At 38.2% G+C, this 24,976-nt stretch overlaps 1 protein-coding gene and 1 long non-coding RNA gene across 2 annotated transcripts; one reads left to right on the forward strand and one right to left on the reverse strand.

The window, feature by feature from the left end:
• Positions 1-8,997: 8,997 nt before the first annotated feature.
• LOC108987255 lies at positions 8,998-14,630 on the reverse strand. The gene is made up of 2 exons (XR_004801350.1): positions 14,156-14,630; positions 8,998-9,827 (listed from the first exon to the last, which is right to left on the reverse strand). It is a non-coding gene; the product is annotated as an uncharacterized LOC108987255 (long non-coding RNA).
• Positions 14,631-15,803: 1,173 nt separating this feature from the next.
• LOC109019071 (quinone oxidoreductase PIG3-like) lies at positions 15,804-23,286 on the forward strand. Its single transcript, XM_019001296.2, has 6 exons — positions 15,804-16,231; positions 16,898-17,077; positions 20,779-20,860; positions 20,934-21,041; positions 21,157-21,315; positions 22,836-23,286. Exons 1-6 carry the CDS (start codon positions 15,824-15,826, stop codon positions 23,030-23,032), a joined length of 1,134 nt encoding a protein of 377 aa, XP_018856841.2. The 5' UTR covers positions 15,804-15,823; the 3' UTR covers positions 23,033-23,286.
• Positions 23,287-24,976: the final 1,690 nt, after the last annotated feature.

The raw sequence follows: 24,976 nt of genomic DNA on the forward strand, positions 1-24,976 counted from the left end.
AAGTCCATCCTTCATACATTCTTTTATCACCCTTTTCTAAATTCTCAAGTTTGTAGCCTGTAACCCACTTGAGGTCACCTTCACAACTCCTAGCATTCTACTTCATGTTCTTATCATTTAAAGTGAGCCTCCTTTAAAGTGAACCTCATTGATTGTGAATGTTGTAATTGTAGCCTGGGACCCACCTGACACTTCATAACACACTATCATATCAGCAACTACATTACACTACACAACACCCCAACACTTCACACTACACAGCCACAACTTAAACTGTTCAATAATCCAATCACTTTAACTACACAGTCACATCACAAATCATTCCATTCACAATCCACAGTTCACAATACAACATATTTCACAATATTCCATTTCAATTTCACAAACATAATATTTCTTGTGATAAAGAGATAGAGATATATACCCAAAATTAAGGGGCTGAATTTCTGCTTGCCGCTTGATGTCTAGTGGTCTCATGGTGGTGGCTACAGATGTGCAAAAAAGGGCTAGATTGTGGCTTGGAAGAGATTGTTGTGACTGTGGGTGTTGCTACTGACTCGGGTGGTTGAGCATGGAGGTTTGGTGTTCTGTTTTTGGTGCAAGGGCAGTGATTGTGGCTCACGCATGGGCTTTCACGGTGGTGAAGGACGGTGGTGCTGGACTGAGGAGTAGAGGACTTGATCTGTTTAGAGGGGAAGGACCTGAGGTGATAAACGCCACAAGAAGGCTAGTTGGTGGGGGAAATGGTGCGGCAAAGCTGCTCGACAGTGGCACGGTCAGGGAGGAGGCTCATAGTGGTGGCAACTTCTATTAGTGGGTTTGAGTTACGGAAGGGAGGGGCTCCAACTTGGGGCATCTCCATGGGGCTCACAGCTTTAATGGTATATGGATGAAGGGGACGGTGGGGCTGGGCGTTTGGTAGTGCTGTAGGCGGTGGTTGGTAGCTAGTGTTTGGCGACTGTGGATGGAGGCCAATAATGAGAGAATTAGAAGGAGCTCTTGGGATGCACAACGATGGGTCGAGAGAGAGGAGAGGGGTGGTTGCGGTGAGGCTCGACGGCGTGTGCCTGGGGCTACTCACGGTGGTGCCCGACGGCGCAGCTGGTGGTGTGGTGCTGATAGATAGATATAGAGAGAGAGAGAGAGAGAGAGAGAGAGAGAGAGAGAGAGAGAGAGAGAGAGATCTACGGGATAAGGTGAGGCTACGGTGGAGGAAGGGCTAGTTGCAGGCAATGCACAACAGAGAAGACGGTGTGGTCGACGACGGCATGGCTGGTGGTGTTGTGCCGTGAGAAGAGGAGCTGAGGGACATGGGAGAGAGCTACAGGGGGTGACAGTGCCTAGAGGGAGGGGAGAGAGAGAAGAGAGGAAATGAGGGAAAATCAGAACTTTTGGGGAATTAATCTAGGCCCTACATTTTGGGGTTCCTAACCTAGACCAACGATGGAAATAAATCCAACTAAAATAAAAGACTAATAGAAATAAAGACTAGAAATAATTGGAAGGGAAATACACTGAGTTTTAGTATGGGATGTGCATGGAAGTACGGTCGCAGGTGACGGGCTGCTACCACGGGTGCGACCACTGACATTTCCACTTTAGGTTATAGGTCCCGGCTCCCCTTAAGGCTCGGCTTATGTAGTAAACTAGCTTCTATACCTTTCCCTCCTCGCATATCAGGGCTACAAACACGGCTTCCAACATGAATGAGAAATGTAAGAGCAGGGTCTCTCCTTGCTTCGCTTGACTCAAGATTCGAGGGTGTGATAAATATTCCTTGAGTTGTACGAATGACTTTTCACATTCGGCATCCCAATCATGTACCTTCCATAGGATTCGGAAGAACAGTAGGCACTTGTCCATCAACCTTGATACGAATTTGTTGAGTGCCACCACTCTCCCAACTAGCCTTTTGCACTTCATTCAGGTTCCTCGGTGGCTCCATTCTGATGATCGCCTGGACTTTTTCAGGATTAGACTCAATCCCTCTTTTGGACACCATGAAACTTAGAAACTTGCCTACATGTACCCCGAATGTACACTTTGTTGGATTGAGCTTCATTTTGTATCATCGTAGCACGCCGAAGGCTTCCGTCAAATCTTCTACGTGCTATTCTAGCCTTTTGCTCTTGACAAGCAAGTCATCAATGTACACTTCCATATTCTGCCCAATCAGTTCTTTAAACATTTAGTTCACTAGCCTCTGGTATGTTGCTCCGACGTTCTTAAAGCCGAAAGACATTACTTTGTTGCAATATTATCCTCGGTCGGTTATAAACACCATTTTGTCTTGGTCGTTTGGGCTCATCCGAATCTGGCTGTATCTGAAGTAGGTGTCCATGAAACTTAGCATCCAGTGTCCTGCTATGGAGTCCACTATGAGATCAATTCGTCGTAACGGAAAGCCATCTTTGGGGCAAGCCTTACTAAGGTCCGTAAAGTTGACGCACATTCACCATTTTCCATTGGATGTTTTTACTAGAACCACGTTTGAGAGCCATTCTGGGTAGTGGGTTTCTCTGATAAATCCTATCGCTAAGAGGCAATCGACTTCCTCAGCTATAGCTGTGTATTTCTCAGTACTAGAGCTTTTTTTTCTTTGCTTGACCGCTGTTATCTCAGGGTTGGAGCTCATTTGATGTCCTACAACCTCGGCATCAATCGCTGGCATGTCCTCATAGCTCTAGGAGAAGACATCGTTATGCTCGGTGAGTAGTTGTTTGAGCTACTGCCTTCCTCCCATTTGGTCCTCATCCTCATTGTGGCCTTTGGGTGAGTTGGATCGAGAGTAGTTAGTTTGGGAGTTTCATCGACTTCGCCTTGTTTTAGGGCTCCTTCATCCCGGGTCTCTACCTCATGTACAATGATCTTGAGAGGAAGGGGAGGGTTTTGGTCGCCTAGTTTGGGAAGCTTGACCATTCTGATGTTCTTTTCTCCATCTTTGAGCTCCTGTACATAACATTCTCTTATGAGAACCTGCTCACCATTCACCTCCCTAACACTTACTTTTGTGGAGAATTTCATCTTCTAGTGGTATGTAGAGGTAATGGCTTTGAGAGCATTCAGGGTCAATCCTCCAATAATGGCATGCCAGACGAATGAATTTTGACTACCAAGAAATATGTCATTATGGTGGTTGTATTGGGCCGGACCCTATTGATACTGGTAGGGCGATGGATCCAACTGGCCGAACCGCTTATCCTTAAAACCCTTTCAAAGGGGTGGGTATCGTTCGCAGTCTGCTCTTGTTGGTCCCCATCTTAATGAAAGCATTCCAAAAGAGGATGTCAGCCTAACTGCCATTATTGCCCAGTATCCTTTGTGTGGTGTAATTGTCTACCAACATAGTTACTACCAACACATCATCATGCAGGTAAATCACTCCCTTGCAATCATCATCGTTGAAGGATATAATGGTCCTTGGTCGTAACTTTGGTTGTTTTACTAATCTTCTGATGCTGAAAACTTCTTCGAATCTGGCCTTGCGAGCATAGACTTCTCGTCTAGAAGAGGTTGGGCCCCCCAACGAACCCTCAAGCAATGGTGCGTATTTCCACAAGAGGTTCTTGATTTTGACCAGGAGCTCAATCGTGGTTTTCTCTCAAGGTTCTTCTCTTTCTAAGGCTTCCACTCCTTCACCACCTTTGCTCTTGGTCTTGCCTCCTTTCGCCTGGTCACCTTGGGGGCAAGGAATTCCAAGTGACTAGACACTTAAGCTCGTTGTTGTTTTGCATTTCCTCAATTTTTCACTTCAAGGTATGGCAGTCTTCTATTCGATGGCCCCTTACATTATGATTGGTGCAAAATTGTTGAGTTCTTTGAGCAAGGTCATTGTTGCCTTGAATTGGCTCCTCGATCTTGTCTTGGACATTCATGTTGGAATATTGTACCCTGGGATTCAACGTTCGCATTAGAATGCCTCTTTCTCACCTTATTTCGTTCATGTTCTTTGAGCAAGGTCGTTGTTGCCTTGAATTGGCTCCTTAGTCTATCTTGGACATTCGAGCATTATACCCTGGGATTTAACGTTCGTGTTGGAACACCTCTTTCTCTCCTTCTTTCGCACAAGTTCTTTTTTGCCCTCAAATCCCTCTCTCGGTCTCTTCCCTAGGGGCCTCTTTTTGTTTAGTCCTCCGATTTCTCCGCTTCTGACTTTCTCGGTGCGGTCAAGGACCTTGACAAAGTCATCCGCCCTATCCATGAATTTGCATAGAGTGGTTGGGGTCTTTCTCACCAACTCTGTCATGAATGGGTTTATGGGCTAGATTCTTGCCAATAAGGCCGCTAATGTGATCTTTTCGTCTTAGTCGTCTGTCATCATGCATTCCTTGTTGAAACAAGCGAGGTAAGCCTTCAAGTTTTCATCCTCCCTTTGCTTTGTGGTGAGGAGATACACAGCTGGCCTCCTTTTGCTTCTACTCACCATAAATTGGGTCAGGAATTACCTACCCAGCTCCTCAAAGCTATCTATGGAGCCCGACTGCAATGCGCCAAACCATCCCCAAGGGCCTTCTTTTAGTATTAAAGGGAATGCCTAGTATGCGATCTCCCCGAAAAATAGTGGAGTGTCATATAAGCTTTGAACGTTTCTAGATGTTTGACGAGATCCTTAGATCCTTTATAGATCTCGACCTGTGGAACCTTGAACTTTGGCAGGAGTGGTATCGCCTTGATCTTCGCACTATATGGTAGGTTAGTGCTGGTGAGCATCTGGTTGGCAGCCATGTTGTGGTTCTACCTCTGCCCATTCAACATGGCTTGGCGCAGCATCTTCCCCCGAGATGACATTCCTACGCATCAGGGTTCATTCTCGCACTAGAGAGCCTCCCTTTCTACTGTCATTCTTCTTAACCTTTCTTCCATTTTGGCTAGTCCTCCCTCCATGTTCGTAGAAGTGGCTTCCTGGTCTGGAGTTGCAAGAGAGCATGCTGTTATAGGCATGCGAAAGCCACGTTTAGATGCAAAAATCCCATAGACGGCGCCAACTGTAGTGGACGTGTTTCGCACCCTTGTGAACACCCTTAGTGAACCTGCACCAAAAGAACCAGAGAAGGCTTGAAGGGTATTAAACGCCTCCGATGCCTAAGTCAGATTGCTTGTATAATATCTTTGTGAATCAACTATCAAAGACTCTAATCAACTTACCTCGATTGTGAATTTTCTCTAGTATATGTAGAGTAGGGGAGTGCTTGCTCAGGCTCGCATAACAATCCAATCTCTTCATTCAAATTGGGTTCGGGTTTGTTACCATTTGAATTTCCCATTATCTGGTCCAAGGTGGTTATCCGAGGTCGGACTGTTCATCCAGGTTTCAGACTAGATATCCGGGTATACCCAGCTCGAAACCGGGGTTTCAAACCCGGGCCGATTTTCGGCCCGAGTGTACGCGGGTTAGAACCCGGTTCGGAACCCGAGTTTTTGAAACCCGAAATCTGGATTTCAGGCTCTTTTTTATTTTATTTTTTTTAAAAAAACCAAAAACCTATATCATTCAGTTTCTTTCAAGAAGCTTTTTTTTTTTATTATTCTAAGAGCCTATATCTTATTGTAAATTTTTCAAGAAAAAATATTCATATTCTTATATATATAAAAATAATTACCTTTATAACTAAATGCATCTAAAAAAACATAATGCAATTACTACATATTTCATTATTTAGTATTTATACATTACATTACAAAACACAAATTACAATATATAAAATTACATGTCAAAAGGGGATTACATAGAGCCACCAATACATAATATGTCTGCTTCATTCAATCAATGCATTCCTCCACAATTGAGTTTAGTTTCTAATGAATTTCCTGTCTTAGAATAGCCATTGTTGGTCCAAGCTTATCAGCAAGATGTATTCAACAGAAAGGTGAAAACTGCAACTCTGTGGCATTAGTTGAATCTGGGACTACATGACCATTCCTTCATTAAAGAAATAATTAAAACATCTACACAAAGGAATGGGAAGTGGGAAACCAACCACAGGTAAATAATTAAAACATGCTTAAAAAGACCAGAGAAAGAGGGAGACAGTGACCCATAACATTTTGCTGACATTTCTAGCACCAAAAACCTTGTGAACAATGGCAAACTTGTGTGGGTCATCAGAAGGGACAAGGCGGGCTCCATTTGGGTCTTACACTTGCACAGTTACATGTGTCCATTACACAACAAACATCATACTTGGTAACCAGAAAATATGTCCATTACACAAAAAATGGACGTAATGGCATAAAAGAGTTCAGAAAATACCGAGTCCCTTGCAACCAGCTTCTTGTGGTTCACGAATGTGCTTCACCCAGTTGTCAACAGAGCATAATGGCATAAAAGAGTCCAGAAAATACCGAGTCCCTTGCAACCAGCCACGAATGTGCTCCACCCAGTCATCAACAAAGCATAATGGCATAAAAGAGTTCAGATAGAAAAATAACAAAAAAACCCATGTTTACACCCATGTTTAACTGCATATACTTTATACCCAAGTTTAACAAAATAACAAAAAAAAAACCAAGATCTATCAAAGATTCTTCCCTTCAAACATTTTCATCAAAACAAACCCAAATCAACAAAGTAATAAAACGAAAAAACCCTAAAAAAATTGTTGTCGAGAAAGCAAGCCAAGACCAGTACTACTTGTTGCTTCGAGGGTGAGTTTTTTCCCCTTTTCATTTTCTGTACCACACTCCATTCTGGATCGTTATTCATTTTCTACACAAATGTTATAGAGAAATATTGCCTTGGTTCTTCGTTTTCTACACAAATGTTACGCAAATCACAGAGAACAAACCTTGGGGTCAAAACTTTAGGGGTGCTAAAAAAAATCGTCTTCTATGTAGCCGACAGGGAAAGGCAGACAAGAGTCATAAGTTTGGGAGTGAAAAAGTAAACTATGTGGCCGACAAGAAAAGGGCGATGAGAGACAACCACAAAGGCATGCAAGAAGGAATATTCTTTAAAAAAAATTGATATGCAAATACAAGAGTAAAGAGAGAGATACTTAAAAGTACAATAAAGAGAAGTATGTTGAGAGAGTCACAATGAGTGAGAAGAGATGTTTGTGTTAGAAGTGAGAATGCTCTTTTTGTTCTATTGTTGAGTTCAAACTTAAGTTCTCTTACTTTGTTTGAGTCCTACATTTTCTTTATAGCCCTCACCCTAGCCTTACATTACAAGCTTAATAAATACCTATTAATCCCTAGTGATAGTTTCTGTTCTATATTAGTAGAGAGTGATTTAACAAGCCTATGGAGTGTTTGGAGATTCATTACTTATTTGCTTGTTTGCATAACACTATCCAGGGAGCTATTGGTGAAGTGAGAATGAGAGGTATGCATGAATAGGAGATTGGATAATGCGGTGGATTTGAGCTTTCAATTAACTGTTGGACTTGGTTGATTGTGAATGATTCCTTTGAATTATAAACTTTAGGCAATCTATGAGGAAAAAAAAAATTGAAATAACCCAATGCTTGTTTTAATTGTTTTTCTCTTCTTCTTTGCTCAGGGGCGAGCAAAGCTTAAGCTTGGGGGTATTTGATAAGTGTGTTTTTTATGTGATTTTTATTACTCCTTCATTTATGAAAAGTGTCAGTTTTCCTTCAATAATTTTGATTTTATTTATTTCTACATATTTTTCTTTATTTTGAAGGAATGAAAAGATTTAGTATAAAATGAGAGCATTTTGGTACAAAAGAAGAAACCAAGGATCCAGACCGAAGAGAGGCAATGAGATTCAAAGAGAGCCGAGGAGATTTGGGCAATGAGCCTTGTACCGTGGGAAGCAAAGAGAAGTCGTTCCTCTCGATAAGCGAGGAGACCCAATGGCGATCAGAATTGGTGACAAGAGTTAGGCGATAAGCGATATATTTTACCTCTCAGTAGGCGAGAAGAGCTGGCGACAATGCTCTATGTTGTTAGATTGGACGACCAGTCTAACGACCAATTCAAAAGACTAACCTGAACGACATCGTAGGCAACAACTAGCAATGCAAAGCAGCTTTACCGCTCGGAACGTAAACGCACACACATGGCACCCAGCAAAGTCGATGGAAGAAATAATTGACTGTGAAAAAAAAGCACATGCATGCTTGGACACCTTGGGACTTGGTGGAGCCTGACGCCTTGGGACTTGGTGGAGTTGACATGCTGGAACCCCTAGGGACTTAGTGGGACTTTTTGAAGCCTACATAAAGGCTTGTAATTGGGAGGAAAAAAAAAAAGGTTGAGAAAGTCGAGAGTTTAAGTTCGGAGTTTGAGTCTAAGTTGTAGCTTGAGTTTGAGAGTTTTTATCTTTAAATTTCGTTGTTCAATTGTTTTTCCTTTCAGTTTTATTATGACCTAATTTTATTTTCTAGAGCATTGATGTACTCTAGCGTTGAACACATAATTTACATTCTAAATTATTTTATATTCAATATTTTTATAATTGAGTGTTTATTCTTTGTTCTTAATACTTGCAATTTTCTAGCTAACGATTGCTCAATCTATTGGATTGAAATGAGACCGAGAGGTGATTTGTGATTAGAGCTCTAGGATTAAAAACCATTAGTAGAGTGAAAGTAGAGATACTTTACCACAATTAGTGTGATTTTCAAGAAAACTCCAAAGAACTTATGAGTTTCCAATTGATTAAACTCACATAGAGATATGGAGTTATTAATTGAAGATATTTTTTATATTATTTGAGAAAAAATATTGAATACTTAAGAGATATTTATCATCAATGTGTGATAATTGGAATTATATAATAAGGAAGAATAAATTGTGTGAGATTCGTTAGGTGAAATCAAACGCTCTAGATCTGTTCTTATTATCTTTTAAAAATTAAAATTTTAATGCTCTTTTATTTAGTTTAAGTTAGATCATCTATTCTCCAAATTTTCTAAATAGTAATTAATTTAGTCAATTTCAATACCCAATAGCATAATTAATCCTTGTGGGTTCGATATCTATTTTTTTGAAAACACTTTACTACTTGTTATGATTTTGTGCACTTGCAGATAATTACCAAAAGAAGTAACAATATTAACTTCCTCCCTTATCCTCAAGAACTTCTCCCATCCAATGCCTCTGTCATCAACCTGGACAGTTATTACTCTACCAATATTTTCACCAATCTGGACTCCAACCTCGTATGTCATGCTTGCAAGTGGCATGTTATGAGCCTGCACCCAGAACTCTTCTTTATTGAAGGGAACTTCATTTATGGATATGTTGCGTTCAAACACTTGTAGACACAGCAGCCATTTGTCAAAGGACCAACATTTGCCACTAATAACTTACTGAAGAACCTTCTCTTTGTTAAACTCGATTAGCAACTTGTTCATGCCAACTTCTGAGAATTTAAACCAACTCTGACATCTTCATATATTGGCCATTGAAGACTTAAAAGCTTCTCGGTTGACTGGTCTTTCTACAATGGTCAGGGCCAACAAACAAAACTTGCCAAGTTGTGATTCTTTGGCAATCAAGTTTGGATAAAGCCTTCCCATTATCTAGCTAAATCCTCCTCCATTGCAACCTCATCAAACCAACCAAGCTCGTCTAAGAGACCGAACGCTCCCTAGAGAGAAAAACCTCACCCTGCTAGGAGAGGATAGGTCAATCCTTGCTTTTTCCTCCTTTTACATGGCATGGATAGGTGTATTAACAAAAACTGCTAAACTAGACAACTCAATGAAGTTAGCTCCACCTGCTATGTTGTAATCAAAACGAGATGAGCAGGTGCCTAGAAATAATGAGATCAGAAAATTGCCATTTGGCTCTTTGAATCATTGGAAAGGATCCCCATCTCTGGTTCCTTCATCTTGCTATAAACATCAATTGGCAACCTGGGAAGCATAAGTGTAAATATGAGACTCTAAAGTAGTAGACTTTGAATGGTGAAAAGTTAGTATAAAAAATATATCGAGAAAGGAAGTGGGTATGTGAAGAGGAAAACTAAATGAAGAACTGAATTCGACTTCTTCAAACAAGAAATCATGAAATAAAACAAAATAGAAAGGAAAATCACAATTTGGAGCATTTCCAAAACATTCCACATTAAGCATTTGGTTTGAAAATTGCACTGCATGCCTGCAAACCATGTCAATCTCCAAGACATCTACCACTCAAACCTTCTGATTTTTCTTGATGACAACAATTCTCATTCTTATTAAAAATTGCAAAATTCGGCAAAAAAAAAAAAGGATGAAGAAGAAGAGGCGAAGATGCCTCTACAGACTACTACAAGATCATATGTCAATAAAGTATTTGTCCTGAATGTTTCTTGGGAAACCGCTAACCATCCTAAGCCAATAATATCTTCAAGCCATGCCAGTATGAAATTTCTCTTTAAGATGTTGAGGATAAAGTTGAAATTTCCCCACTTTGATGGACATAATAACTCAGGTTCATCAATCCACAAAAAAATGTTTGGTTTATGAAGACATCTAAGAAAAGCAAAGTCACAAATTGATGTAATATATCATATTGTAAAAAAAAAAAAAAAAATCCTATAAAGCAGATTTAATGTATCACACATAAACACGTTAATTTGTGAGCTTTACTTAAATCTCTTTCTAAACATAACACTCCCAAAATCTATTTTAGACAATCTATTTATTTTAGTCAAAATAATCTATTACAGAATAAAGCTCCTATGATCCTATCCAGTCCGATCACCACTTCCCCTTTATGTTATTAAATAAAAATTAGAAATGCCAACTCTCTTAAAACAGAGATGTAACGCCCCGATCCCGCAGGGATCGAAGAGTTACTCCTTATAACTTAAAACTCACAATTCATCAATAAATTTATAGACTCCAAAATATAACATCATCAGAATACTACAAAGTCTCTTAATAAAATCCTCCACTTCTCAGAAATCTTCTATGAGTAACCCCACTATGCTTAAATAATCATCTCATCGATACTCCATAATCCTGATCCTTAGCTGGTCTATTCAAAAATCATCTGAAAAATAAATGGAGATAAGAGGTGAGTTATCAACAACTCAGTAAGCAGAGGACATATACTAGTATGTAAACATGAGCATTTTTACATAGTTCAGAATGCAGAAACAAAACATTTCAGTATCAATATGCAAATCTCAAAAATACATATTATCATAAAATCAGAACGACTTTTCAAACATTTCATATTCAAAAACCCAACTTTTCATGTTCAAAGACTCATTTGGCACAACATGACTGAACATCTTCGTCTTATCATATCATATCATAGCATCATATCAGAACAGAGACCATGTTTAACCCCCGTGGTAGGGTTGTGCATCCTGCGGAAAGCCAAGCAGAACATAAATCACCGTGTTACCAAAGCGATTGCACTCTGAACAGAAAACCACTATTATATCCCGTGGTGGGCCAGAGGTCACTATTGTATCCAGTGACAGGACCAGAGGTCACTATTATCTCCCGTGACAGGGCCAGAGGTCACTATTGTATCCCGTCACAGGGCCAGATATCACTATTATCTCCAGTGACATGGCCACATATCAGAGCAAAACATAATCTGAATCACCATATCAGAGTCAGAATCAGAGTCAGAAAGTCATGCCAAAAGTTTTTCAGAAGCCACATCATAACAAAGTACAGAACAGAACAGAATCAGATCACAAAACATACTTTATGCACAAAATTTCATATTCGCTCTATTTTCAAAGTTCAGAAACAGAATGTCAAAAATAAGCTCATGTCTACACCAGTCATGATAGAAAATAATTTATTCTTAAACAGAATCTCATGGGTAATGCAGAACAAATAACTGAGGCAGTTCAAATTTCTTTTCAACATCAAATATGTATATTTTCCAAAAATAACCTCAACTCATTTTATTTTAAATGCAAAGTTTAGCATAAGAACCCCGCTTACCTGAACTTCTTAACTTTTTCGAAATTCCTCAAAAACATCGGACAATAATTAATTATCACCTATAAAATAATCACATAATTCTCATAAATTTTCAATTTATCACGTATTTCGATATTTAATCCTAAGCTTATAAAATAATCTATTTAATTCCTCAAAACCTAAAATTACCAATCATCACTTTCTAAAATCGTCAATGCTAATTTAATACTATAACTAAAACATTTAAAAGTCAGACCTATTTACTAATGAAAACAACTTATGAAGCTTAATACTAAGTAATATAATTATTCCAAAATATTTTAAAATAAACCATAACTATTATTAATTAGACTAAAATATATCTAAAATGTAGAAATAACATTACACCAATATTGTTTGCTCTTAAAATAAACATTTACTTAATAACATGTTAAAATACTTAAGCGATTTAAGGTAAGTACAAATAAAAAAAATTCGTTAAATAATAATAAACAAATAGCTTTAATCGTAATTTAAAAGTTTAAAATAAAATTTCACAATTACTAAAATAATTTGCTACCAAAGTGCAATTTGAAAATCCTATTTATTGTCTGTAAAATTTTCTTATACCACCCGTATAAACCACATAAAAACAGACCAAAAATATCAACTTGAACACATTCTAAAAATAAGGGTAAAACTGTAATTCCCTTTCAAATACTATGCAAAATAAAAGTTTATGTAGACTACAAATGCATTCACGCAGTCTTGGTGCAAAAACCGTAAGAACAGGGGCACGAGGTACTCACCGCCAAGGGAGGAGCTGCGCGCGACGCGGCGAAGAAGGTCACGGTGGTGAGGCACTGAGAGAGAGAGAGAGAGAGAGAGAGAGAGAGAGAACAACACAATGAGAGAGAGAAACACGATGAGAGAGTATGGTATGCGGAAGGGGAGAGAGCTCACCGTGGGACAGCACGAAGGCGTGCGACTGGTTGGGAGCTACGTGCGGTGGTTTTGGTCGTGTAACGTGGCTGAAAAACCGAGGGGCACCGGGAGATGGAGAGGCCAGCGGACTACTCTGTTTCGAGAGTGGAAAAACATAGTATGTCGTGTGTTCCTCCTTCAACCGCTGGGTGACGGTGGTTGGCCTTCCGTGGAGGCGAGGACGGCTTGGAGGGTGGTGTGCTGCTTGCAAGGAGGAGTTGCAGTCTGTGAGTTCGTGTGGCAGTGTAGCGGCGTCACGGAGATTCAACCCGTGTTACGCTACGGGCTTGGCCAGTGACTGGGTGTTGCACGGCTGCACTGAGGGGAAGGTCTCACAGTGAGGAGAAGACGTGGCTATGGTGATGCTTTGGGCTGGGGCGATGGTCGTTTACGGTGGAAAAAGGTTGCTGCAGAGGAAACGCGGTCGCTATTTATTTGTGGGGAGGACTGGCATGGTTGATGAGTGCTGAACCGCGAACGCGGAGGGACAGTGAACTAGAAGGAGTTATGCGTGAGTTGCTGCGGCTACTACTTTTTCAGGAGAAAAACATGCATTTATAGAGTTGATTAAAACCATAGATGCGAAAAGAAAGGAAGGTAACTGAGTTGATTAAAACATGCATGAGAGACGTGCATGCGGAAACTAAGTTGTGCGTGTGTATGCATGGAGTGTACGAGAGGAAAACTTACGGGAATTAAGAGATATAGACGGAAAGGGAAAAAAAAAACAAAATAAAACATGCGGGAAAAAAATAAACGTGTGAAGAAAAGAAAATAAATAAAAGAAAATAAAATAAAATGAACTAAAATAAATAAAAATTGGGCTTGATTGGGTCCGGGTGTTACAAGAGATGCTTAGATTTTCTCAACTCATGTCTATTTAGTTTAATAATCGATAGATTAATAATAGGTAATGAAGTTCATAGAAGTTGAAAGAGCATATAACTCAAGATTCTCATATGGAAATAATGACATTGATTGAACTTGATCTCCACAGTGAAGCAAAATTTGTGAGATTTTTGTCACTAGTGACATCTACTCTGCACATCAACCAGTAATAATAAATATTCAACCATCCAGCATATCTGCATCCCACCTCTCTAATAATGTTATACCATCACCAAATTCAAATCACAGACAAAAACCCTAGATTATTATCAATTTAGGACAAATTACAAAAACCAAGAAATCAGTAGGAAGAAATTATAGAGAAGGTAGGGGTGGGGTGGGGCAAATCATAGACAAAACCCTAGATTATTATCAATTTGGGGCAAATTACATAGACATTCAAATAAAAAACCAAGAAATCAATGGGAAGAAATCGTAGAGAAGGGGACGAGCTTCACACAAAACCAAGAAATCACAAAGAAGACGTGCGTGGGGGGGTTGAGGGGCAGGCTTCGCTGCTTGGGGACTGAGGGCTTTCATTGGGCTGAAGTTGAAAACAACTGTTGTGCTTGGGGTCGGGGGCAGATTGGAAGCTTCACATGCTTGGGGATTGAGGGCTTCCGTCAAGCTTGAGGTCGAAGATGAAGCTGTGCTTTGCGGGGGAACTAATGTTATGAATCTTGTTGGTTGGCTGTTTGTATCAAGGAAAATGGATGGTGTAAACGCAGAAGAGCTGCTGCAATGGGGACTCAGAGTGCATGCAAGATGTTTGATAAAAGGTAGAAGAGAATATCACAAGTGTATTGCTACGGGAATCTTCGAGGGTTCCCAACCTCCATACAAAATGCTCCAGTTCTACAAAATTCCAGAATACCTCTCCCTCCCTTCAGTCCCTTCTCATATACTCATGCAGAATAACAAACCATACAAATAAAAGATTGACACGTATACATCTAGCAACTGACTATTACAAAGAGACAGAATACAATAATAAGCTGAAATTCTATAAGGATGCCAAACGCTGCGTATAGCATTGACTATTGAAGCTCTGCGTTTAATCTCATTTCTCCAAATGGTGCGCTATATCAGGTTCCTAACATAAGGGCTCTCTCGCTTGGGGACAAGCAGGGGGGACTGAATTAGGGAATTGAGGGCTCTCTCGCTGGCTTCTCCCAATTCATGGGCAATTAGTGAACCTGATCCCCACGTAGGGTGTGGAGAGTGTGTCGGGGGATCGGCTGATTAGTAGACTTTTTCTAATAAAAACTAACTATGTTGAGTTAGAGTATTGGCATTAAATTAATCATCTCAATTTTTAAAATTTGATTAATATAAAACCTTTTTACTTTTATATAATACTCAAAACTTGAAATCTACATTAGATTAACCATTACACTCTCTATAATAATAAAATATTATTTTTTTTATTATTAATATTTCTTTAATTAAATTATATAGATGAACATTACTTATATTATACTTTGTTATAAGATAAGATTATTGTATTATTTAGTATTTTATAAATAATTAATATTATTTATTAATATTAATATTAATATATTGCATTATTGCATTAATATAATGCATTATTAATATACTTATAAATATTAATATAATTAATATTATTGCATTATAAATAAGAAAGATGATTAATATTATTTTATAAAATATAATTAATAATAAAAAAATATATCGTAATTGTAGGAATGAAGTTACTGTAGAGATGAACGAAGCTACACTAGAAGAAAGGAAAATGGAAACACATAAAATAATAAAATATTATAATGAAAATGTTATAGTTTCATTCACATATGACTCTAAGGTTGCGTTTGGATGTTGAAATGAGTTGAGTTGAGTTGAGTTGAGATGATAAAATATTGTTAGAATATTATTTTTTAATATTATTATTATTTTGAGATTTGAAAAAGTTGAATTATTTATTATATTTTATGTTGAAATTTGAAAAAGTTGTAATGATAAATTGAGATGAGATGAGTTGAGAGATGTTTAATAACCAAACGAAGCTTTTGATGAAGTTACTGTAATTCATTTTTTAGATAAATTGTGTTTAATTAATTCAATATAGCAAAAATTTAATATACATTCTTGAACTTCACAATGTTCACATGCCAGTGCTCTTACAATTCCACGCCTGTTCAGACATCAGCCGGGCAGAGTCTAATGTTATTCATGGTCTTATCATCCAACATCCTTCAAAATTAATTGCACCTCTCTTTCTCCGCACGCTATCCGGGAGGTCTCTGCTACTGTCAACGCCAAGAATGAAGGCCGTTGTGATAACCAGTCCCGGTGGCCCAGAAGTGCTGCAACTGCAAGAGGTGCGGGAGCCCGAGCTCAAAGACGACGAGGTCTTGATCAAGGTCGAGGCCACGGCGCTGAACCGGGCGGACACAGTGCAGAGGAAAGGCTCGTACCCACCCCCCAAGGGTGCGAGTGAGTTCCCCGGTCTCGAATGTTCCGGGACCATCGTGGCCGTTGGAAAAAAGGTTTCCCGCTGGAAAATCGGCGATGAGGTGAAGTATTACTGGGTGATCTGTTGATTACTGGGAAATGAGAAGGAAAAACTCGATTCTTGGGTGATCTTGTGGCATCTAAATAGATGAATGAGTCACCTGGATGGTCGTTTAGTTGGGGTTTCCCTTCTCATTTTGGTCTTCTTTTAGAGAAATTACTTTTGTGGATCTTATCTGAAAATTCTGAGACTAAAACAATTAACTTGTTTTTTTTTTGGTGAATAATTGTATATACGTTATTTTCTTTCATTGGATTTTTCCGTGTTCATCATGTCCTTTAAATTACTAATTGCGGTGAAGAAAATTATGACAAGCGTTCTGGCTTAATGCGCCTTTGTAGCTTGAACTTAAGAAGAGAAAACAAATGGGGAACTTAGATGTGTTAACAAGATTCTGTAAAACTCAGTAATGTAATTGTAAATTACTTTTTGGAGCTTCTTTGTTCATTTGAAGTGTATAGTAGATGTTTTAGTTCTAATTTGTAGTTATCCGTTGATCCTTTGAAGAGTATCGAAGATTTGAACTTCTGTTATTTTGGTTTTTTTTACTAGTACACAGAATTAAAAACTCTATTAGACAGTAGTGGCAAACACAGCAGAAAGGAGCTTTCCTAGATGCCAATGGAATTGCACCTTGTGCATAACTTTGATTATTGGTGATGTACAGGTTTGTGCTCTTCTTAGTGGAGGAGGGTATGCTGAAAAGGTGGCTGTTCCGGATGGACAAGTTCTTCCTCTCCCACATGGTGTTTCATTGCAGGATGCTGCTAGCTTGCCTGAAGTGGCATGCACTGTTTGGTCAACCGTCTTCATGATGAGTCGACTTTCTGCAGGGGAAACATTTCTGGTAATTTCTCAGCCAACTTATACATGTGTGTATCCGTCTGTGTGCATATATTAACTTCCTTGTTGAGATTTCAGTGGATCAGATCCTTAGTGCACCTAGAGGGGGGTTAATAGGTGCTCTCCGACTTTTTAAACTTTCCATTCAATAATTTAAATTAACAACAAATAAAATCAACCAATCAACAAAATAATCACAGCACAAATTTTGTTAATGAAGTTGAAACTCATTTAAAGAACATGTTCAAAATTTAAAACACTCTGGGTATAAGTCACCTCCTAAATTCACTTATAAAAAAAAAAAAAAATCACCTCCTAAAATCCAAATAAGGCATTCCAACAGATTAAACTTTTCATGTCTATAGTGTAAAGGCATTCGAGCTGCATCTTAACTAAATTAAGGGTAAGGACCCGAACTATCTCTTCTGTAGATAGTTAGTTTGGTACAACCAATTTATAAAAACTTACAAAACCTCTGAAGTATCTAAATCTTGCTTGCAAGTAAAAACCTTGATCTCTGCAACTTAGCAACTTTGGATCTCCAACCCCTTCTATAGGTGCTCCATGAGTGACCCACTCGATCTTTGTGATTCGGCAGCTCTGGACCTCCGGCCTCTTCAATTATATCTCTAGAAAAAGAACTCATCCACGCCAATGAACTCAACAACAACCCAACATGAACATAAAATAATGGGTGTCTATTTATGAGGAGAAAGAGTGTCTTGACGGTTCAATGGATCTCCTTAAGATTTTTTCTCAAGAATGTAATGAAAATAAGCAATTGTGGTATCTCACATAACCCTCAAAATCTTCCATATTAAACTTTATATCCTTAGGGTTTGTATAAGGTACTTAGAGAGTTCAAATTCAAGTTAACTTGCTCGAGCGAACTTTCTGTGTAAACTTTGCTCAAAACAGTGCCACATGAGTGTCAAATGATCTCTTTGTGTGGACTTCGCTCGAGCCAATATTGAACGGGTGTCGAGTGAGCTCTTCGCCCAAGTCCCACTCAAGCCAATAACAAGCTGAAGTCGAGCAGACTCACTGCATGAGTTTCATTGGAGCAAAGGTTGAGCGCAAGTAAAGCGACTTCACTGTTTGGCCATTTTCTTCACTTTTTCTTCAAGCAAACTGTCCTTTAACTTTAAATAAGAAATTAGAACTCAAATGAACTAGGCATTGTCACAAGTATATGCCAACAAACATATTTAGATTAAAACTTGGTTTATGATTGGCAGGTGTAATTTATGTTCCAATGCATAAATCTTAGTGTTTTGAATCAGTTGGACTATTTATTGTAGCTCTTTCTTTTTCTTTCTTTTACGTATACATTTCTTGTAGCATCCCCTTCCTGTAGATTAGTAGTGTTACATACTTTTGTAATTGGGCCTGGTAAAGAGGCCCAACATAATAAAAATACCTAATTTATCAAAAATAAGTTCCCAAAAATTTAACATAAAAAATAGTGTCATAGCAAGAAAATTTAAAATTGATCTTTTCGTGAAAAATAAAAAGAAAAACACTTATTAACTAAGTCTGAAAATTCCTTGACATGATCTATGCCTGGCCGTCAGGTCGTCAACACTATCTTCTTTACCAAGACATTTAAAAACACAAAAACAAACAATCAAAATGAGTTGAATACTCAATAAGTAGTATATCATACAGTAAACATAATAAACATAGGGCTTTCTTGAAAAACATGCATGCTTAATACTTGTACTAACATAAACATGTAACATGTACTATGCATAACTCACTAAATGGCCAGCACACCTTAGCCCCCGTGTGCAGGGTTGTGCACCGATTGAACTGCCTGTGGCCACAAGGGGAACTGCTTAACTTATCATAACATACAATGGTGGACAATGCTTAGGTCCGTGGCTTGCACATCCACCCATAATTGCATTGGTACCATACATCTCTTATGGCCATTGTTAAAGCTTCTTTCATAACTTGTCTTTTATTTTTCTTATCATGAGGCATGTAAAACATATAATAACACAGCTTATGCTTTAAAAAAATTGTTTACCATATACCTAAGGGTATCTACTTACCTCTTTGCTTCTATCAATAACAAACACTTCAATAATCACCTACTTGAAGTTGCTGGAAAAGGTTGGACTTGATAGGGTGAGGCAGGTTCTTTTTTCAATCTCCTGAAATTCCAGCAGTTATCTAGGGATAGGGATTGGTTTTCTTGAACATCACATGGGATTGCTATAAAAACTTTCCAGACTCACAGCAGCCTCTGTTTTTTCTAGTTTTCTGGCCAGACAATCCTTTTAATTTTTTTTATAAGTAAAAATATTATATATATCAATAGAAATAACCAAGTACATTGAATGTATACAAGAAAAGACCTTGCCCATATTAGAAAGCCCCTAATGACCCAAAAAGCCCGTGAAAAACAACCCAAAATACACCAAGCCCAACCCCAACCCCCTGTTTCCCGTAGAACTAAAACTCTACCCAAAAACGCAACTCCAACCCCTTGTTTCCCCCTGTCTTCGCAATGCCCTCCCTTTTAATAAGACCTGAAAAACCTAATAATAGGGCCGTACGAATTTAACTTTGTTTAAAAAAGGGTTCTATGAATCCTAATGGCTAGGAGTTGTATGGAAAATATGTTTCTAATGTTTGGATCCGTTTAGGAGTCAAACGGGGCTGACTTCTACTTCTCCAGATCTGGAACAGCTCAAATCCTATCTTGTTATGATCCTGAGGGTTAAAAGCCTAACCAAACTAGTATCCAACAGTCCTAAGGCTTTTGGATTAATCGTTGGGTCTTTAACAATTGGTATCAGAGCATGGACCACATCACGAGTTCAAGTCACAAAGGGGGTGATTTATAGGCTGGATTAAAATGCCTTGGTACTATGTATGGGTATAGTGTTAAGTCATTGAATACTGGTAGATGAGTGAAGTCGCCAAAAGGGAAAGAGCTACCACCGAGTCAGTGTCGATAGAGTGGGCTGCCATGGACGTCGGATTTGGAAACATGGTAAAATGTTATAATCCTGAGAGTTAAAAGTTTAACCAAATTAGTATCTAACAGTCCTAGGGCTTTTGGATAAATGTTTGGTTCTTTAACATATCTCAAAAGAGTCCTGGCAGGCTTTAACGGACTCCGATTGGTGCACAAGACTGCTTCTCTAACAATGTAAGTCTGGATAGCCTTCATCCAGAGGGTTTCTTGGCATCTAATCTGGTTCTAACTTCTACAAAAAGGGCTGGTTTTCAATTATCACGAATTAAACAGCCAAAAATCAAATGGGCTTTGGCTAGTAAATACTTGGCCTTATCCATTATATGGGCCTATTGAGCCGAACCTACTCCATTTTGAATCAAGGTCCATAATTTCATATCCAATCTTATCTTCTTGATACTAGATCCTCAAATAATACGTATGGGCTAATGGCCCAGTAAAATAATCTTCCTTCTAGCTGTAATAAAATTGGGCCCATGGTCCAAACTCATAAAGCCTAAAGAAATTTGGGTCTGGATGTCAAATTTCTCTCTTGGCTTTTTTTTTTTCAACGAAAATAACTGAAATATCCTTGGTAAGAAAAGGTTGACACTTTTTAGTTGATACTATTAGCCACTTTGCATGATACATGACCAGAATGATAATTTCTATCCCTTTTTGTGGATCTTTATCAAGATGGTATCTTCAAACACAACTCATGAATTCTAAAACCACAGATTCATGGGGGCTCCAGCGGTATCGGAACGTTTGCAATTCAGATAGCTAAATATCAAGGAGCAAAAGTGCTTGTCACAGCAGGTCCAGTATCAGTTTCTTCCTGTGCCTAAGTTTAGTTTCCATGTGTTCATATGTTTAAGGTCTTGATTGTCAGGGTCTGAGGAAAAATTAGCTGTTTGCAAGAATCTCGGGGCTGATGTATGCATCAACTACAAGACACAGGATTTTGTTCAACGGGTGAAGGAAGAAACTGGTGGAAAAGGTATTTTCTTTAGTATTAAAACCTTATTTTTCTTCTATGATTATAGAGATGGATACTTTTTGCAATGATTATTTGGAAAGGAGAAAAAGGACAACTCTTTGATGTTCAATGGCAGGCGTTGATGTTATTCTGGATCATATTGGAGCATCCTACTTAAAGCAAAACCTTGAGAGCTTAAATTTTGATGGGAGGCTCTTTATCATTGGCTTTATGGGTGGCACAGTTGCGGAAGTCGATCTCCGTGTAATGCTTGCAAGGCGCCTCACAGTGCAATGTATGACAGTTTGCTCCTGGTTTTAATTTATTTTATAGCGTTGGAGGTGATGATTTCAGGGTTTCTTTATCTTTTCTTTTTGGTTGCAGTCTTATAAGATGCAACTACTGGATTCATATAAGGATATTATAATATATGAATATTGCGAAATAAAACATGACATCTAACATGTAGCTTGTTGTGCTTGGATGGATAACATATGTACCCAGCTCTTAAAAAAAAAAAGTAAACCCAGCTGTACAATAAAGTTACTGGGTTCTCCCTCCTCTATGGAAAGTGATAGAGATTCAACAGAGGCTGGGGGTACCTCCCCAAACCCCCTAGCAACTCCCCTACAATGGATTACCACTTCCGGGAGTCGCTTCAAAGGCTCCCTTTTAGTACGCCTTTTACACTCTCCGCTTCAAGGTCTGTTTTGAGCCCTTTATGCAGGCCATGGAAGCACCCCTAAACTAAATGAGCAATAATGCTGTATTAAATCTCTTGAAGGATGCCTATCATGGAAGAAAATAGATAATAACTGTCGGTGGACGGTGAATGTTGCTAGGTAGTGAGAAAACTATGCTATCAGGGGGGAAACTATGGCTTGCAATGAATTATTTTCTTTGGAGAGAGAGAGAAAGAGAGAGAGAGGGGGGGGGGGTTATGGAAAACCACTTCTAAATGACATTCCGAGTTCATGAAATTGCAGCAGCGACTGTTTAGCTGTTCCTAACAAGTATTTCTAGTGGAGAGGGGAGATTACAAACTGTATCCAAACTTATGGAGGAAATGTTGTTCCTTGAAGTTTCTGTATTGTAAGAACCTTTCTATTTTAGGCTCTGCTGTCTTTTCCTCTGTTTTTTAGCCCTTTTTCTGGTAATTAATGGTTCTTTTGGGTAAACTTTGTTTTTTTTTTTTTTTTTTGATAGATTCACAATTATGCAAAGTGTTTTATGCCACAGATTGACCATAGGAGGGTGGTGAACGGGGGATCCTACATTACATGAGAGAAAAAAGTTATTGCCTTTTATAATGATTCCAAAGAGCTCCAATTATAACTGACACTTGTGGAGTACGGCCCAAATGTGGCTTGATATATCTTTGGGTCATTACAAATGATGTTAGAGCTAAGTTATAGGAAGTGTAGGACTTGAGCTGTGTCGCCTATAATAAAATGATCTGACGAGGATGTTAAATAATTAAGAGGGAAATTATAATACTTCAGATTGACTATAGGAGGGTGGTGAATAGGATCCTGTCTTGCATGAGATAGAAATTTTTGTCCTTTATAATTGATTCCAAAGGAATGCAGTTGTAACCAGGAATCTTCCTTTGAGTGTATAGGCCAATATGTGACTTGGGCCTTTTCTTGGATTGTTGTAAAAATCCTCTTGCCATCTTTCTTTACACTAGTAGTATACCTTGTATATCAGTCTATGTTTGATCATGTATATGCTCATGGTTGTCGATATCTTTATTTTTCTGCATATAATTATTGTGATTGTATGGGCTGATATTTATGGTGATTGTGTATGTAGCGGCTGGCCTACGACACAGAAGTCCGGAAAACAAAGCAGTGATTGTTAGTGAGGTGGAGAAAATTGTTTGGCCTGCTATTAGGGCTGGCAAGGTGAAGCCAGTGGTTTACAAGTCTTTTCCACTATCTGAAGCAGCAGAGGCTCACCGGTTGATGGAGAGCAGCGAACATATTGGAAAGATACTGCTTGTTCCATGATTCTGTGGATGGATGTTCTTGTCACTGAAGTGCGTGATATGGTTTTAGACATGGTGAGCTTAACTACGATCTTGGACAATGTCACTAGTGCATGTATAGTCTGTCACTGCTTTTTACATGTTTGTTTTCTTGTGAGGGGAATAAAGCTAGCATAATAGATCTTCGACACTGAAAGTTAGCTACTTGCATTTTACATTATTAGTTATTGGAAGATTAATTTCTAATACAAAAAGATATGCTTCTTAACCCTCTAATTTTTAGCAAATTTGTGGAGTGAGATTCTAGCTACGAATCTGGAAGTGAATATGTTGTCTAAACCACCGAAGAAATCCTGTCAAGGGTTTAATAATTCCTGTCAAGGCCTCCATGATATCTACACGAAGCCCAAACGAAAGTAGTGTCTATGCAATTCGTGTAATGACTGATATATAGTAGTACTGTGCATCTATCTTCGAACTCGTACAATCAATGGTGCAAATCAATTGGTTCGGTCTGGTCCGGCGATGGACCGGTAGCTATTGGTCCGGCCTAATTACTTATTTTTTAAATCAATTAATAAAAAAAATTATTTAAAATACTAAATTAAACCAAGTGACTTATTAATGTAGATTATATAACAAACTCAATAAAAAAAATATTTTATAAGGTTAATGATAATAAATTAGATAAAAATTACATTATTAATTTATATAATTACTATATAATTAACTAATTGATATTATATATTAGTTAATTGATAGAATATTAACAAGTGTTAATAACATATTTAAAATTTTATATTGTTAATAGTGATAGGTTAGATGAATATATATATAAAATATTGTTAATTTATAGAATATTAACAAGTACTAATAATATATTTAAAATTTTATATTGTTAATTATACAATTATTATATAAATAATATATATAAAATATTTTTTTTATTTTTATTTTTGGTTTGGTCCGATCCGAGGTGGAAAAACCCTGGACCAGGCTGAAACTTTTCGGTCCTCTAAAACATGGATCGAGACTGACCGGTCTCAGCCTCAATTCGGTCCGGACTGACCGTTTATCACCCCTATGTACAATCCCACCTATCACTCCCCTCTTTCAAGTTGACTCCTTTTGAATGCCTCTATGGATATATGCCCTTAAAAGTTATTGTCTTATTATGTATCGGGTACCTCTGCAAATGAGAGAGAATCTGTGGATTCTTAGCTGCGAACCCAAGATCAAATCAAGAGCCTAAAAGAGAATTTTCCTCCTGTGGACAGCAATGGTAAGATTCAACCTGAACCCAAAGCCATTTGTGGATCACTGACTGAAACACCAGGGAAATCGATCTGTGACTGAGATTCTCATCAAGTGGAAGGTTCTAGGGTGGAACTCAAACAAGTGGAGTCCATGCTGTCGAAGTAAGAAGTGAAGAGAGTGTGAGGTGTTTGTTGAAAGCGTGACTAGAGGTAAGAAGTGTGCAGAGAATATGGTTGTGCAAAAATTTGAAAATTTGACTCCTACTTTGATTTTAATAAAAATATGTATTATTTATATTGATTATATATTGTGACGTCCTCATACCCTACTTGGAATTGGACAGAGATTGAAGCGTCGGGATATGCAACTCAAGATTACACACTCCTTGTTCATGACAATTAATATGCAATGCACCTAGCATGTTTATAACAGTATGCAATAATCGTAGTAAAAAAAGTTCAATTCTAAGTAAAGCTTTGAGCAATTAAAGTATGGTATCAAATAAAGAAACTGTTAATCCCAAAAGTACTTTGTTTAATAATCTCCCAACACAAAATGAAAGGGTTTAAGCTTTAAACACAACTCTTGACTTTCAAAATCCCATTATCCAAAATCAAATTGTTTCTTAACAGAGTTTGGAGATGTCTTTATCCAAAATCTTCTGCAAGTCCTCAAAGCGCTTTAGCACTTCACATATAAAGTTCTTGGC

The sequence above is a fragment of the Juglans regia genome, chromosome 4 (assembly GCF_001411555.2).
Source record: "Juglans regia cultivar Chandler chromosome 4, Walnut 2.0, whole genome shotgun sequence".
Taxonomy (NCBI): Eukaryota; Viridiplantae; Streptophyta; class Magnoliopsida; order Fagales; family Juglandaceae; genus Juglans; species Juglans regia.

Excerpts from the sequence above, each read along its gene's own strand:
- LOC109019071 (XM_019001296.2), top strand. The coding sequence starts at position 15,824 with ATGCCAGTGCTCTTACAATTCCACGCCTGTTCAGACATCAGCCGGGCA. Across the intron at positions 20,861-20,933 it reads AAAAGTGCTTGTCACAGCAG|GGTCTGAGGAAAAATTAGCT; the intron begins GTCCAGTATCAG and ends CTTGATTGTCAG. Across the intron at positions 21,042-21,156 it reads GGAAGAAACTGGTGGAAAAG|GCGTTGATGTTATTCTGGAT; the intron begins GTATTTTCTTTA and ends GTTCAATGGCAG.